This window comes from Hippichthys cyanospilos, chromosome 7 (assembly GCF_059441005.1).
Source record: "Hippichthys cyanospilos isolate Australia breed blue-spotted pipefish chromosome 7, RoL_Hcya_1.0, whole genome shotgun sequence".
Taxonomy (NCBI): Eukaryota; Metazoa; Chordata; class Actinopteri; order Syngnathiformes; family Syngnathidae; genus Hippichthys; species Hippichthys cyanospilos.
In genome coordinates, this window is record NC_142375.1 from 19,924,937 (window position 1) to 19,941,878 (window position 16,942).

Consider the following 16,942-nt stretch of genomic DNA (forward strand, 5'->3'; position numbering starts at 1 on the left):
TGTGCATGTCTCATTTGTAGACTTGTCACATTATTAGAATCCACCTGTACACGTCCAATTAGCGTCTTTAGCTTTTTTTTTTTAGAGGGGGGGGGGGGGGGGGGGTTCAGACAATGCGGCCGGCAAACTACTCCCCACATTTCCCAGTTACTCACGGCAACCAGCTGTCAATCACACGCGTTGACACACAGTCACTTTCAAACGTTTGTAAAGCACGAGAGCAGACAAGAAGCGTCCGGCTTCACGTCTCGCAAGGGGTGAAAAAGCTTTCAATGGACTTTTATTGACTTTTGCTCTCTAATCACCCTTCAAGTCATTGTTGTCTGGCTGTTCCCACTCTGTGTTTAACATGACAAATTTGAACATCTTGTGAATAGAAACTTAGCGTATTTTTTTTTCTTTAAGCTTTTGACTGCTCACTTTGGTTTTGGTGGCGCCTGAAGCAAAGTTAAAAGGTTTTAATGAGCTGGTCGACAATGCTGCAGGAAAGGGGCACTCAACGCTTGACTTTTTGCCTGTAATTACAGAGCAAGTGAATGCCTCTACGCCGCCGCTGTAACCACAGCGATGAACGCGTTGTTAAATGAATCCTGCTCTTACCGTGTCTAAGATTGGGCGCTTTCTTGGAATGTTTACATTCATTCATTATTTTTGTAACTTTGTTGCCCTTAAGTGTAGAAATTTATCAGAAAATGAAACGCTCGAACTGGAATATTTATACATTCTCCACAGGTAAATACAGTACATGCATATAAATTACATTTTGCACATTGGTGATTTCATTGCTTATTAAATAGGAGTTTTATGGTGCAATTAACTAATTAACAGGAAGTGAAATGTTTTGTTTACTGAAGGTGCACCTTTCACATAGTAAAAGACAAAAAGAAGAAATCTGTTATCAAAAAGAAATAATTATTAATGTTCTGCCCACAGTAATATTTGTTCAGAAATATTTGCAAATGTTGTAGTTCTTTTGTTCTGTTTATTATCACGTGTTCCATGTATTTAGCTTCCGTTCTCTACCCTATTTTGAAGGCGCAAAGAGGAAGTCAGCGTGTGTAACGGTAGCATATAGGCCATGCTTAGAAAAGAACGTGCGCAACTTACCTACCTCCGGCTTGACATTGTGTTTGTCTTCGTGCTTTCTTGTCCCTCCGAACGCAATGGCTGTAAATCTTGTATTTTGCAGTGTTCTAGACATTGTTTTGGCTGAATGTATATGAATGTTAATGGACAAATTAGCATATTAAAAGATCGCGAACGTGTTCGTTTAGCATCGCTAATTGCTAGCTGACGTTAGCATCTATGCTAATTCATTTTCTACGGAAGTCATTTGTGACGCATTTATTTCGTTAGCAAAGTGCTAATGCTAATTTCGTTTGTTTTCAGTTTCACTCTGAATGTTCATGAACCTCAAGTCACCTCATTTGTCATAAAAGGAGCAAGACGCTCAGCTACCTGGCTCATGAGACTAACGAGTTTGGCTTGCGGCATTTGTAATAAAAGGAGCAAGACGCTCAGCTACCTGGCTCATGAGACTAACGAGTTTGGCTTGCGGTTGTACAACGTTCACATACCACGTGTATCCAACACGTTGCGATAACAGTACAATAAATATTTGCGCCCAAAAAAAAATTAACAAAGAGTCAGACCTGTTCTCAAAAATAAATCATTGTAGATAAAAATGTGTCCACAGAAAAATATTCAACCTAAAGTGTCCTTTTTTGGGATCATCGTAGTTCACAAGAATATATTATTAACCTGACAGGTAACGAGAGGTGGCACATGACAAGTTGGGTCGAACAATTCTATGGGGGAGAATCTGGCTTTTAACCAAAATGGAATCAAACAACCTACTAAATTTCATTTTCCGAACTTATAATTGCCAGAAACGATTCATTTAATAATTATTTTCAAAACTCACCTAACAACTTTGTACACTGACAAAAAACGGTGTATTGAAGTGTGTGGCCACAGACGAAAAAAAACAAAAAACAAACTACCAAAAGCACCTGGAGGCTAATTGAGGCATTGCGTTTATTACAGCAGAGGGCACTAAGTGTGTTTTGGGGGGGATTGTGTGTGATTATGGAGCCCTAAAATAAATCCAAAAAGGCAAATCTATTCCATGTGCAGGCTCCGCACTTTCTTTCCAGCCACAGGACGAGAAAGACAAGATGGAGGTTCTCCATAATTACACCGGAGTGATTTAGGAGCGGAGCGTAGAAAATTTACGAGACGGCCGAGGCCCACATGAGGAGAAAGGAGGAGGAGGAAAAGACGGGCGTGAAGTTTGCAGAATTCCCATGGGAGCCTTTAATTCTTCAAATGATTTTTGATGTATTCCGGGGTTTGAAAAAGCGAATTTCTGCAAATTAGAACCCAAGAAATGTTGTCCCGAGGAAACATTTGTTTGCCTTTAAATACGCAACGCGATGACTGGCAAAATTATTGGCTCCAACCTCCCAGATATTTTTTTAGACTCTAAATGAGATGAGCAATACTTTAAAAGCGGACATTTTTTTTTTTAACCGCAGTACAGACTTACAGTAAGTAGCAAAAGGAATCCATCACTTATCTGGAAGACTCGTGTGCAACAGAAGCGCCTCGTTTACAGTGGCGGCGTAAAAACCGCATGCTGAGAAGGGAACGTTTTCTGCGGTGCGAAAAGCAGAGAAAGGAGACGGCCGGCGTCTAACTTCAATCTGCCCTTTGGAGTCTCCCTGCGGTGCTTGGAAAATGATGACGCCACAGGCCGGCCTCAAACATCAACCAAAATGACCGAAAAGCTTCAAATCATCATGCGGGATTTATTTAAATATATTTTACGGCCTTTGCGAGTTTTTTAAGAGTTTTTACGCTAATTAGCATAGTCCTTTACCGCTTTTGCGGCGGTGTTGTCATGTTTTCCAGGCTTGTTTGCTGGCCACGACGTGAACAATGGGCCCCGCGCAAACGTGCCGGGATTCATCTTCTTCTTTTGCCAGGCTGTCATTGTCTAAAAAATATAAAATCAAAAATAAAGAATTTCAGCTAATATGCAATTATGTTTAACATTCAAGTGCAAAAATTTGCTTTTTGAACTGTTTGACAATGTTTACCGTAATTCCTCAAATATAAGACACTTTTTTTCCAAAAAATGAAGGCCAAATGAATTGGTGTGTTCAATATACAGTAACTTAAAATTTGATTTTTTTTTTTTGACAATTGCATTCGTCAGCCACATAAGCCCAGTTTTGACATACAGATGCACATTTTGTATCGGATGCATTCTTACGGTAATTGCTAAATTACTCAAGCTAAATGACTAGCTTAAAATTGTCATTTTGAAGAGAAAAAAATAAAAAGAGAACAGTTGTTTGTGTTTGTTGTTTTGTCACTGTTATTCATTCAAACGTTTCTCCTACGAATGATAAAACACACATTCATAAAATGAATGGATGAAGATGATACACGAAGGTGTGGTGGCTACCTTGTGCTCTTCAATTCAGCTGAACATTTTCTTGAGTTTGGAGAAGAAGCCTCCCTCTTGTTCTTTCTTCTTGTTTTCTTCAGCTTCTGCTGAGCTACTGGACTTCTGGGCAGAATTTGACGCTCTGCCTCCCCCTGCTGGACGCAAAGCAAAGTGTCAGCATCAACAATTAAGTTATGCAAATAGGCCTAAACAAAGCCATTAAAATGTGCTTGATCCTGTTTAGTCAGCAAAATACCTCCGTATTTTTTCCAATGTTTTGGCATTTTGGAATTTTAATGCAAAGCGGCTACATGCATCACAATTGACCAACGAGTGTCTGTATTAGACAAAAATATCCCATTTCCAAACGTGTAAATCCATGGCTATTAATACAAAGCGATCAACATTTCAAGGTCAAATTTACAATACTTACTGTAAACATTTCAAGGTCAAATTTACAATACTTACTGTAAAACTCCCCTCGCAACAAATAAACAAGTCTCACATAATATGTAAAATATAAGCATGCTCATACAAATGCGAGAATTTAACAGTAATTTCTACAGCATCCTACTTTCAGCGTAAGTAGAAGACTTACCTGGAGAAGGATTGACGCCATTAACGGAGCCAGAAACATCCGTTTCCTCCTCTGCGTAACTAAGTATTAGAGAGCGCTGCCTCCGTGTCAACTTCCTGCGGAGATCAATGACCAAAAATGGGTGATGTGTGCAGAGACCACCAAACCAATGGAACAGATTATGAACGAAAAAGTACATTTGAATAGCTCGTATGTCAAGTCATTTCAAGTTTCTTTACACAGCTCAAATTCACAACAGTGTGTCAAGTTTCATAGTGTTCGACCGTTTTTTTTAATTTCTTACTTGGGCACTTTGATCTTGATGTGCACGTAGTGATCACCGTAGCTGTAGCTGTTCATCTTGCGAATACCTTTCCCCTGCAGTCGGATGACCTGATCCGCTTGGCAGCCGGCGGGAATCTGACCCAATTCGATCGGTTTAAAACGAGGCGGCCCCGATATCGGGGGCACCCGCAGCGACGGAGGAGGTGCCGCTTTCTAACCGTCTCACCGCTATGCCGATGCGTTCGTAGAGGCCCTGCGCCGCGGCCGTGCCGCCCAGGATGGCTTGAGCCACGGAGATCATGGCGTCGGAATGGATGTGGATTCCTTCGCGCCTGAACACCGGGCTACTCTGGACCTGCGCGGGCCCATTTCATGGTACATAAACAACTAGGGGACATCCATGCGGGGTTCTGTCAAATTGACGGGGCTCACCCGAAACGTGATGAGAATTTCCTTCTTGCCGACTGACATGCTCACGGTCTGACCGTGTTCGATCCCTGGAGACAAACGGGGTGAGGTTTTGTCTTCGGGATGGAAAACACCGTAATTGCCCAAATCATAGGTGTGGAACTCCAGTCCTCGAGGGCCGGCATCCTGCGCGTTTTCCGGTTTTCTTTCCCCAACACGCCTGCTTCAAATAATTAGCTCATTAGCAAGCTCTGCAGGAGCTTCGAAACGATCCCAATCATTTGAATCAGGTGTTTTTGAGGGAAAGGCTTTGAAAACATGTAGGATACCGGCCCTCGAGGACTGGAGTTCCACACCTGTGGCCCAAATATACGATGCATTTTTTCCCCCCCCCAAAAAAAGAAGGCCAAAAATATGGGTGCGTTTTTCGACTGAACTGGCCGTATTCTTACTTTTAAGGGTGGATGTCAGTTAGCTGTTAGCAGCCATAGCCCGTTGCAGCTAAAGCACCTCGTGTTAGCTGACATTATTTTCAAAAAAAGAAGCGAGTCCATCCTTGTTCACACACGGGAATCTTACTCAAACAGAGAGGATTAATTCAAGATTATAATGTCGGATTCAATCAAGAGTGGCAAATTTTGGAGCTGTGTGAACCGAAAATAATCCGAAAAAAAAACCACGACGTTTTCCTCTCGTGGTATTCCAGAACGGACACCTACCAGCCGGAACAGGAACGGTCACAGTCTGCCTCTTTTTGGTCTGCCCCGACCCTCGGCACAGAGCGCAGGTCGTGATTACGATGGAGCCCTTGCCGCCGCAACGTCGACACGCGCTGCGCATCGTGAAAGGGCCCGTGTGCAGCGACTCCTGCGGAAAAGTAAACCCAGGGAAGAACGACTTCAAGAAGTGAATTTAAAGAGAGAGTCAAAACAAAAATTTCCTTAAAACATGTTCTTTTGTGTCATGCCAAAGCTCAGCCGCTATTGGCCATTCCCTGAACCCCGAGGAACAATGATATCATTTTCAGATGTCCAGATGAATAAAAATGGGTGCATTCTGGCTACCTAATTCATATAACAAAATTAGAATTTGAATTCCATGTTTAGACTACTGGGGCTGCAAATCTGTAAATCAAAGTTTTTGGGTGGACTTCCCCTTAAATAAATAAGAAAAGTGTTGCGACTGACCACGCCGGTGCCGTTGCAGTAGTGGCAGTGCGATACTTTGGTGCCCGGTTCGTTGCCCTTGCCATGACACCTCGGGCAGGCGTCCTCGAGATTGAGAGTCAGCTTCTTGTCCACGCCCTTTGCCGCCTCGACGAAGGTCAGCTCCATCACAAACTACTGACATGCAGGAAAAACGCGTCATGCGCAGAGCAATTGCAAATATTCATACTCCACAAATACCCATTTTTGAAGTGATTTTTTTCCATGACAGCCAACATATTGGGTGAATTGTTTTCCCACCTCGGGCCGTTCGTCAAACATGCTGTTGACGTCTCGGAAGCCGCCGGCGAAATCCCCAAAGATCTTCCTGAAGAGCTCCTCAGCGTTGACGTTGGCGCTGCCTGCTCTGTAGTACTGCTGCTGACCCGCCCGGCTGGCGTCGAAACCCGCCGAGCCGTACGTGTCGTACTGCTTCCTCTTCAACTCGTCGCTCAAGACCTGCGTTGCAGCAAGGATTTATTAGGTATGGTTCCCTTCATGCAGTGGTTCACAGCTTTTTTTTTTTTTTCCATTGACGTACTGGTTTGCTTCATGTTGCAATTCATTTGCTCTTCATTTGAAAATCAAAACATACTGTTTACGTCAGCATGGAAATCAAACTTGTTTTAGGTTGCATTAGAAAAAGCATTTAAAGGAATTAAATTAGAAAATTAACAGTGACTTATCGACTTTAGCGTTACAAAATAAAATGCTGGTAAGTGCACGTTAGCCAATAAAGGCACAGGTGTCAAGCTCGGGTCCTCAAGGTTTGAAATCCTTCATGTTTTCCAGGTTCCTTTCTCCACAACACCTGATTCAAATGATGAGCTCATCAGCAAGCTCTGCGGCTTCAAAATTAGCGAAATCATTTGAACCAGGTGTGTTTGGAATGAATCATCGAAAATGTGCAGGATACCAGCCCTCAAGGACTGGACTTTGACATCTACACTTTAAGGCCCGAAAGCATCAAATTCCAGGCTCTTCCAAGCTTGTGTTTGCTACTAAAGGAAACAGGCCCTGGAGGACTGAAGTTGAACAAATTCAGGCCTTGAATGCTTTTCACGGTCGCTACCTCATAGGCTTCAGCCAGTTTAGCAAACTTCTCTTTGGCCTCGGGGTCATCGGGGTTAGTGTCTGGGTGGTACTTCTTTGCCAACTGTAAACACAAGAAACACAGATTCGACTATTATATAGACTCTTGCATATAATTTCACATGACGTAATAAGGTGACCAACAATGAGGCTCATCTCACCTGGTAATACGCCTTTTTGATGTCTTTTTGCGAGGCAGTGCGGGCGACGCCCAGGACCTCGTATAAGTCTTCCTTGTTCGCACATCTGGCGCTGGTGCGGAAACATCTGCCTGGGATAAGGTGAGGACATCCCCAGACTGCAGGCAGGATGAGAGAGCTGGATTTGTCACCCGGGTTCATTTGATGTTCGGTTTAAAATCGAGGAATTTCCTCTGATTAACCGCAAATAATTTCCTGATGTTTAAGTAGGCTTTCTGAAACTTACAGCGTCTCAAATATCCCCATTTATAGGTCTAACATTTGTTGCCACAATGCGACGACATGACCGATAACATCATATTAACAATCGGTCACATTTCTCACATCGCAAAGCCCGATTATAACATTTGAAAGACTGTTTAGGCAAGCAATGGAGGAGATTTGCTAACTTTAAAATCGCTCACCTGTCTGTCGTCTCAATGTCACCGCAATTCTGTAGTTCCGTAGACTAGGAGGAGCCGGCAAACGTACCCGACGTTCGGCCGAGGACGTCGCCGAAAGACACGCATGTCGGACGGATACAAACTGAAGATAACCGCGCCACAGATTCGTAAAAAGCGACGTGGAGTAACAGCTTGTAGCGAACCGGCGAGTGGAGGACGCCATTTTACTTTTCGTCACATCCGGGTCATTTCCGTAGATTAACCTGCGCGTGCGCAATTATTATTATTATTTTGGTAAAAATAAAATCAACATTTTAACGCCTGATAATTAATTGATGAGCTTTCTTAACGTTTTATTTATTTTGTACCTTTCTGTTCATGTTTTTATCAAACGTTTCTGCCAATTACAATACATTCTCCATTGTTTACGTATGGTTAATGAATGAAAGGTAACTTGTAATCACGTGACAATAACAAGCGAGGTGTAGTCGCGTGCTGAAATGAAATATAACCAAAATACTTGCAAAGGACAGTTTTAAAATCGTGACTATTGGTGATAATGGATCTGACCCCGTGTGAAAAATTACTCACACCTTAAACGTATATAACAAGTTGGGTCACCCTCCGTAGCAACATATATGATCAATATTTTTTCTGTAATTGGAAATGTCATGTACATCGCTTTGGAGATATTTCGACTCTCTTACAGAATTGCTGCAATTCAACATTAGTGAAGGACGTCTATCTACCTCGCGCAATTATGTGGACTTTTGGCTTGGAACGATACCATAAGTCGGACAGCAGGTGGCGTTACCAGTCTGCTAACAACGTGCAAAGTAGTTCAACTATCACGTAAAACCAACAGGAAGAATCTTATTTTTAACATCAACTGAGTCATTCAACGAGAAATGAAAGATAATTTCTGCTTCTCATTCCAAAGCATCACCATGCCAACCTCCCCGGCGATGTGTTTTAATATTTAGGCCATATCCGATTTATGCTTGTTGCTTGCAGTTGCAACCCGCAAAGCAAATCGTTTAAAGATGGCACCATTTTACAAGACAGTAAGTCTTATGATCCAAATGCTTACCCTCAGATCATTTCTTTGTCTTTTAATCTCTCCAGCTATGGAGTTGGATGTGCAGAGATCAAGTCACCAGATCAGTGAGAGCTGAAGCAGGACTAACCTAGATCTCGGATGACTTTAATCAAAAAGTCAACCATCTTGTTATTCAGTCATGATCCCGGTGATATTGTCAACACAACGGATAACGTAAATGGAAAATGTAACTGACCTAGAATTGAGCCTTGAGGTACACCTATGATAAACGTTTGGACGGATATATTAAGTCGTGTCCTTTCTGTTATTGTTGCTTGTTACTGCAATACTTCCAGAGACAAATACATTGTGTGTTTTTACATACAAAGCCAGTGTAGATGATTCTTATCGGATAACTTCAAAGGGAAAATATGTGATCTTTTTCATTCAGTTTAATATACTCGAGGATAGATGTCACGAACAAATGTGTCTGTTTTCATCTCGCGATCATGAGTTTGCCCCCCGGCCATGCGGCTGTGACATTTTAATGTTACATACAAACATCAGAGAGATGCAGAAAGCTTCCCTTGTTGTTGAAGGTCCGTTTTGATGTTAGGAACCAATCAATTTCGCCTCGCAAAGCATGACGCCAGAGTGACCTCGCGTTCTTTAACACACGCGGCTGTTAACCTCGCCCGTAGGCAGACGATGTGTACCAGACAGATCACACCATGTTCAGCTACTTTTTCCCTGTTGTGGAGATAATGCCGCTGTTATGGTTACGGGCTGACACTGAAATGGCGAATTGTTCAGAATACGTGCTCCTGAGTCACCAGTATCTGCTTCAGTACTGACAGCATGAAAATAGCTGAATGAATAGAAGGAAATACAGTCAGATTCATGAGCATTAAACAGTATTAAACAGTAATTAATGTCATAATTAACCAATGTGCAGTATTTTGACCATTTTTGGATCATTTTCTTCCACATCATTCTCGCAGTATTTTAGCCACACGCCTGGTAATGCGATAAGAATGACGTGTTTTCACAATCTGGGTAAAATTTCAGCTCCCTTCTTTCAATGCATTCCCAATTGGATTGGAAGAAAAAAATGCCGCACAAGGGTTGAGGTAAATTGTGTTTTCATTCAGACCAACAAGGCAGGAAGCCGCATCCGTTCATCCACTCTACTGACCCTCTCGCCTCCAGGTACAGGTCAGCGACCAGAGCTTTGGGTCAATGATCGGCACCCTGGTTGCAAGAAGAAAACCTCTTCTGGGTCTGATTTGTTTCATCAGTGAACAAAGGAACAGATGGATGTTCCTTGTGTCCTTGGCTGAAAGACATACAATTTGGCAGGATGTTACTTTCTTTCTAATGTTTAGTCAACAGGCGAAGGTGCTGGCAGATGCTTCACTAGATCTTTTTGCATTTTTTCGTCACTCTGTTGCCACTGAAGATAAGAATTAGGAGAAACAGTTTTGATGTGTTGACATGTTTCTGTCAGTTTGGGGTTTTGGACCCCAAAGTTATACCTATTCAAGAGGGAACTTTTGGCTCTTTAACCCTTGTGGCGTTACGTTACAAATTATGGAAAGTCTTTTGATTTTTTTTTATGCTCTCATAAACGAATCAATGGGGAAAAAATAGGGAGCTGAAATTTCCATCAGTGAATTAAACACGTATACTTTCAAAATGCAACGATTCTGACATTTCTATGTAATTGCAGCTGGACATGTGAGATTTTGTGTACAAAAATAATCATTGTCCAAATTTTGGACCATATAAAACCATTATAATGACAATTTTTGAAATGCATTTTAATAGGATTTATGACATGGATTTTCCTGTGATTTTTGCAACATTCCATTGAGCGGCGGTCTTACTAACAAAATTCTTTGTTGACTTGTGTTTCACCTCAAAACAGTAGGTGGTGATAGAGACCAGTTAATGGCTATGTCTTAAAGTGTCATCATCACATCACTGCAAAGAAAGACCATTCTTTTTAAATTTTTTTGTGGGTGTTTATAAATTTATTAATTAATTTTCATCACATCACTACAAAGAAAGACCATTCTTTTTTTTTTTTTTTGTGGGTGTTTGGATAGAACTGATGCCACTGAACAATTTGAGTGGTTGAAGGGGGAAAAATAAATGAAAAGAACTTTAATTACTACACCTTTAAAACCATTTACAAATTAGGAAACTAAATCTGAATCGGTAGTGTAAATTCAGCCTCAGTAATGACTCAGCTAGTCCAATTGGTCATCTTCCTTCCTTTGTCCCGCGCGCACAATAGGCCGCCCCCCTCGGGTGAGACTATCTTGAAGGAATCTCGATGCCCGTGGAAAGCAAGCTGGCACCTGACGGCAGGACAAAGCCTAGGTCAAGAGGTTGGGACCCAAAGGTCAGGGAAGCGGTTTTGATGCAGTGGATGGTGAAAACATGTTGGGTCACCTCTGCACATTTATTGGCTGCCAGATCGGCTGATTGATGCATTTACCTCAGCGTGGGAATACACTTTACATGGACACCTTGGTCTTTTAAACAAATGCGATGTTTTACGATAATATACAATGATATGATATGACCGTTGGGATTGCAGAATCACAGGAAATAATTTCTACTAGGATAGTGTCTCGAGAGACAGCAATAACATAGAAATAAATATGAATTTTATGAAAATATCCTTCACTGGAATTCTCTGTCACACTGCTGTTGACTGCAAAGCTAGCCAGCTATCAGCTAGCGGAAGGGGATAGCTACCTCTGCTAGCATGGCACAACTAACAGTCCCAACATTAAATTACAGAAATTAGTCACTGTTTTTGAGATACAAATTATCTTTTTTTCACACACACAGGAGGGCTGCACAATGAATCGAATTTTAATCGCAATCTGATCCTCGGTGATATTAACATCTAAAAAGCCGGCTACACTACATGCCAAATCAAGCACTTTGTCATCCTACCATCAGGGGGCAATGTTTCCCACTTGTTTGCATGACAAAAGCCTCAGCTTTTCTCACCCTAATATATTATTTACCAGTGTGAAATGGCATTGAGTTTCTCACCTGATTCCTAATATATACAGTGCTAGCTGTCAAATAGGAATAAATTTGATTTGAAATGACCAAAAATGACTCTGACCGCTTATTGAATAAAATTTGCTTAAAAGTAAATAATGTGCTTGGTTCTAAGTAGGCTTATTTTCTCATTGGTTTGCACTCAGCAAGTAAGTTAGCTGTGTTGCCCCGTGTGCCAAGTTTTTGCCATGTTTTGTGAATTTAATTAGATTATTATTTACATTGTTTATTTTAGTTTGTTAATATTTCTAAGTATCAACCCTTGAAGCCTTGTTTTTAAACTACTTGTATTTTTTTTTTAAATGGCAACAAATAGACATGTTTGACCAAACATGATGAATAATCATGATTAATAATCATGATTTCAATATTGACCAAAATAATCGTGATTATTATTTAGGCAATAATTGTGCAGCCTTAAAACGCAGTGAATTATATCATAAGAGACCAAATCTTCCGCCACACTTCTGTTGGCTGTCTAGCTAGCCGGTATCAGCTAGTAGTAGAGGCTAGGTACCCCTGCTAGCATTGTGTTTCGAACAGCTTCAAAGTAAAATTACAGCAATAAATGATTGATTTTGACTCAGTGATGCAAAGGCACAAATACTATAATTTTTGATACACACTGTAAAAAAAAACATCGGCTAGAATATTTGATCACACAGCATTTTGCTGTCAAGCTAGCCAGCTATTTGCTAATGGCAAAGGCTAGCTACTTTTACTAGCACAGTGCTTCTAACAGTCCCAAAAGAAGAAATAGAAAATAGAAATACTCTACCATCATTGTTTTTGTATAGATTATAAACAACCTCTGATGGAATATCTTACTGCTTGTTGGCTATATCATCATTTAGCGATCTTTGCTAGCATGGCACCGACATTAAATCATCACAATGAGTTAATAATATAAGCGTCAAAGTGTCATTATGAACATGACTAAAATGATCACAAAACTACTCAGATTTATAAGGAGTGTTTGAAAATGTGCGGGATTAATTTTGTATGACATCTCACAAACAGGCTTCCTCATTAGTTAATTAGCGAGGATGCAGGATGCCAAGCTTCCTCCCATCCTGTGGCCGGTCCATTAATGTCACAGATTCCCACTGGGCTCTCGCCTTGCTTTGTAAACATTATGTGTGAGGGGTTTAATGATTATCTTAGCTTCTTAAACCGCGTATAAATCAACGTCATGGTCGGGGAGTAGCAGCAGGGCTTCTTCCTTGTGGAAACCTTTTATTCGGTGCACCGTGTGTCCGCTCTTTAAAAGTGGCTTCAATAAAGTCAGAGAAAGATTTATTATTGTCTGGCGACCCCCCTCCCGCCCGTTTTTCTTCTTTCTGACAATTAATGTCTTCTTTATCGCCAGATATCTCATGTCGAATGCTTCAAAACACGCAAGAATGGACGGACTTATTAACTCATTTAGATGTTTGAATTTATGAGTGAATAATTTAGACATTCACTGAAATATTCGGGGGGGACTTCCTACTATCAACTTTCCATCTTCCGCCGTGCTGTTAATTCCCCGGATGCTAATCTCTTAAACCTCACCCAGGTTCATAAAGCGAGCTTTGCCGTGTGTAAACTGCAAATAATCCTCTTGTTATGCCTCTGCGTGCATTTCACGAGCCAAGTATGATTTTTTTTTTTTATTTAAATTTCTCACAAAAACACTGAAACCATTGTGTCATCGCTATTAAGAGACAGGAATTCATGGCAAACGACCTCTGACCTTAAAAGATCTTGTAAAGTGAAATCAGATATTAGTATTACATTAGAAATTTGTGAAGACAGTTGATAAGATCATTATAATCTTAATTATAGTTATTATTCAACAAAAAAATAATTTCAGGTTTTTTGTTTTAAAAAAGTCATTTTAAATGAATATATATGATACAGAAGCAAAGCAAAAGCCTTGTGAAGAAAAACTAAACCCAAAATTCAATTTCAAATGGGACAGTTTGACCCACAATTTAACAGGTGGGCTAAAGGTGAACCCGTAAGAAAAAAAAAAGGATCACGGCTTCTCACTTGGCATCACAATGGCTCTTAATGGCTTTGAGCTAAATACGAGCACGACCAGGAGGGATTAAAGAGGGCTGAACATGCCAGAACCACATCAAAACCATCCGCGGACTTTACTCACAGCTGCGTGGCTTAATCTCACCGCCAGCCTTCCAAATAGCTTGCCTCGATTGTTGCGCGGCGGGCGGGGGGGGGGGGTTAATGTTCCGCAGCGGAGCTCAATCATCGCGTCACACCTTTAACAAGACTCCCACTCCAGACTCCATTAAAAAGTATTTATCCACCCCCTTGAAAGTCAAGAGGACTCCCCCATCTTTGTGCCTCAGCAAACAGAAGGCCAAGCTAAAAACAAAAGACAAAGAGCCGCAGGGGATGGAGACGGGAAGGTGGGGTGGGGGGGTAACTTTTTGTGGGGTTGACACCAGGAGGCTGTCTGCCTCTATGCGCAAAAATGTCAGCGGTTTTTGGTATACCGTTTATTTTTTACATTTTTTTTTTTGTATTTTCTATTTTATTTGTTGGGTATGTTGTCTATTATTATTTGATAGCTAAATCACGGAATAATCAGGCACAATGTATACTTTTAAAAACACGGTTTTCTACTTGCTGTCAATTGATGGGAACGGACGATCGTGTCTCACGTTGGTCATGTGATGTTCATGAACCAGACGTGCGATGTCATATTTAGTCAACAGTACAAATGAAAGTATTAATTGAACGTTAAAAAAAATGTTTGCAAATGAACTATCTATATTCCCAATCTATATTTGGGACTATATTCAGTCCCAAAGACATGATTTTACATTTTTTTTTTACAATTTTGACATTATATCCCAGGTACTTCATGAAAAAAAAAACCCACTAGGGAGCTGAAATTTCCAGCAGATGATTAAAACGTGAAATTTTAAAATGCAACCATTCTGACATTTCTTTGTGATTGCAGCTTGACGTGCGAGATTTTGTGTACCAAAGTAACAATTGTCCAAATTTTGGACCATATAAAACCATTATAATTACAATTTTTGAGATGCATTTTGATAGGATTTATGACATTGATTTTCCTGCGCTTTTTGCAACATTCTATTGAGCGGCGTTCAAACTATGTCAGATGAAAAATTCTTTGTTGACTTGTGTTTTACCTCAAGACAGTAGATGGCGGTAGAGACCAGTTAATGGCTATGTCTTAAAAGTTTCATCGTCACCTCACAGACTACAAAGACAGACCATACCATAACAATTTGATGTTTGAAGGAAAACTAATATTCAGAAATAACTAATTATTACACCTTTAAAATCATTTACAAAAATAGGAAAAAAATGCAACGTGTATAGTTTGCAAAATGTGTGCACAAGGGTAAACATATTGGGACCTACATGTAAGGTAAATATAGGACTTAACAAATTGCATTTTTTTTTTACCCCATAATTCTCCATGGGATTCATGTCAACGCCCTGTGGCATTATGGGAACAATTGCTATGCTTTTAGCATTTAGCTTACGAGTACATTCAGACGTATATGCGGATATGTTCAAACGTATTTTCAAGTAAAAAAAAAAAAAAAATTGGGGTTGTTCATCTACATGATTGGCCAATAGTTGATGAGGTGTCAATTTCAAGGCCGGCGGTGATAATCAGGTTCAAAGATGAAGTTGAGATTTCCCGGCTTGTTTCGGGTCGAATGGCGCATTTTAGCCAGCATGTCGCTAAGCTGCTTAGCCGAGCTTTACGGCGATGGCTGCGGCACACACTTGAACACATGCATTGTTCTCCAGCCTGTCTGTTTTCATTTCCTCCCTCTCACCTTTCGCTTATGTACTCTTATCCCCATCTGTCTTCTCTCTCACCGACATGCGCGTGGCATGAGATTCTCTTTTGTGAGATGCAGCGATGTTTCGTCACACTTTACGTTTCAAATATTTGAGGGAAATTCCCCATTTTAGAGCATTTTCAGGCTAGAAGACATTTTTGTGAAAAGAAACAAGCATAACACTTATTATGATTTTTCAATCAACTCATTCAATCCCAAAGGCTTATTTTTACGTTTTTTAGCATCAAGACATTCAATCCAAGGCACTCATATATTTTTTTTTATTTTATTTCATGTGTTTGGCTAAAGGAGGGTCTTAAATGGCATATATTGAAAGAATCAAGTACTAGTGTAATGGATTACTCGAGGTAATGAAGTGCTGAAGTAATCATTACTTAAGTACCTTAAGTACCTTTAGCACTTCAATGCCTAATATATTTACTTTTTTTATTACTTACTTATACAAAATAATCACTTACTTAACTACCTAAAGTGATCAATACATGTAGTGCTTAATTACCTCAAGTAATGAATTACTTTAGTACTTTACTACCTAAAGTAATTGATTGCTTTATCACTTCAGAACGTAACAATTGATTACCATATTACTTAAACATACAAAACATTAAGTACTTAATTACCTAATGAAACAGATTAGTATTCACATATCTAAAGTAATTGATACTTTAGCACTTCAGGACCTATCTTAATCAATTACTTTAGTACTTGATCATACAAACATATTTAGTGCTTAATTACCTCAAGTAATGGAATACTTTAGTATTTAATTACTTAATGTAACTTATTACTTTAGCACTACAGGACCTAACATAATACTTTAGTACTTAATTACCTAAAGTAATGTATTAGTACCGAATTTCTCAAAGTAATTGATTACCTTAGCACATCATAACACTGCAGGGCCTCATATAATCAATAACTTTTGTACGTAATAATACAAAATAATTCATTAGTCATCAATTTATTTAGTACTTGGTTACCTAAAGCAATGATTGCTTTAATAAATAGTTTACTTAAAGTAATTGATTACTTTAACACTTAATTCATTCAAGTATCAGCAGTTTGCAGACCTTTCTTTCAGCAACTAAATTTGAATAATTGGGACTCATTAAAAAATTCAGGGAAATAGTGAAAAAATGCCAATAGGTGATGTTTATGCCGGTTATTTTTGATTAACGTGCTTGATCTGACTTGTGGAGATGATACTTCTGAAACACTGACCTTATTCTTCCACAATCATCTTCTATGGTCTTGTAGTTGCGTGATGTTCTCACTTACAACTGGCTGGAGATTTCAGCTTTTCAGCATTATGATCCTGCACATAATCTCCCCCACACACGCGCACACAAACACACACA

The 16,942-nt window shown here is 40.0% G+C and overlaps 1 protein-coding gene across 2 annotated transcripts; it reads right to left on the bottom strand.

The window, feature by feature from the left end:
• Positions 1 to 812: 812 nt before the first annotated feature.
• Positions 813 to 16,942, bottom strand: LOC148421500 (dnaJ homolog subfamily A member 3, mitochondrial-like). 2 transcript variants are annotated; one of them, XM_088420115.1, is made up of 13 exons: positions 16,806 to 16,942; positions 9,839 to 9,979; positions 7,183 to 7,319; positions 7,002 to 7,085; positions 6,191 to 6,388; positions 5,912 to 6,064; positions 5,444 to 5,591; positions 4,749 to 4,813; positions 4,543 to 4,671; positions 4,336 to 4,451; positions 4,053 to 4,147; positions 3,473 to 3,609; positions 813 to 2,998 (listed from the first exon to the last, which is right to left on the bottom strand). In XM_088420115.1, exons 2-12 carry the CDS (start codon positions 9,936 to 9,938, stop codon positions 3,488 to 3,490), a joined length of 1,347 nt encoding a protein of 448 aa, XP_088276241.1. In that variant the 5' UTR covers positions 9,939 to 9,979; positions 16,806 to 16,942; the 3' UTR covers positions 813 to 2,998; positions 3,473 to 3,487. The 2 variants fall into 2 exon arrangements, with proteins under 2 accessions (XP_088276241.1, XP_088276240.1); XM_088420114.1 differs by lacking the exons at positions 9,839 to 9,979; positions 16,806 to 16,942 and adding an exon at positions 7,626 to 8,545 and having other exon boundaries at positions 814 to 2,998.

What these genes read in the sequence shown, in the direction of transcription:
- LOC148421500 (XM_088420114.1), bottom strand. Translation starts at nt 7,827, where the DNA reads ATGGCGTCCTCCACTCGCCGGTTCGCTACAAGCTGTTACTCCACGTCG. An exon ending in TCAAAAAGGCGTATTACCAG is followed by an intron (nt 7,086 to 7,182) that starts GTGAGATGAGCC and finishes TTGTGTTTACAG; the next exon opens with TTGGCAAAGAAGTACCACCC. An exon ending in ATCAAGATCAAAGTGCCCAA is followed by an intron (nt 4,148 to 4,335) that starts GTAAGAAATTAA and finishes TGATCTCCGCAG; the next exon opens with GAAGTTGACACGGAGGCAGC.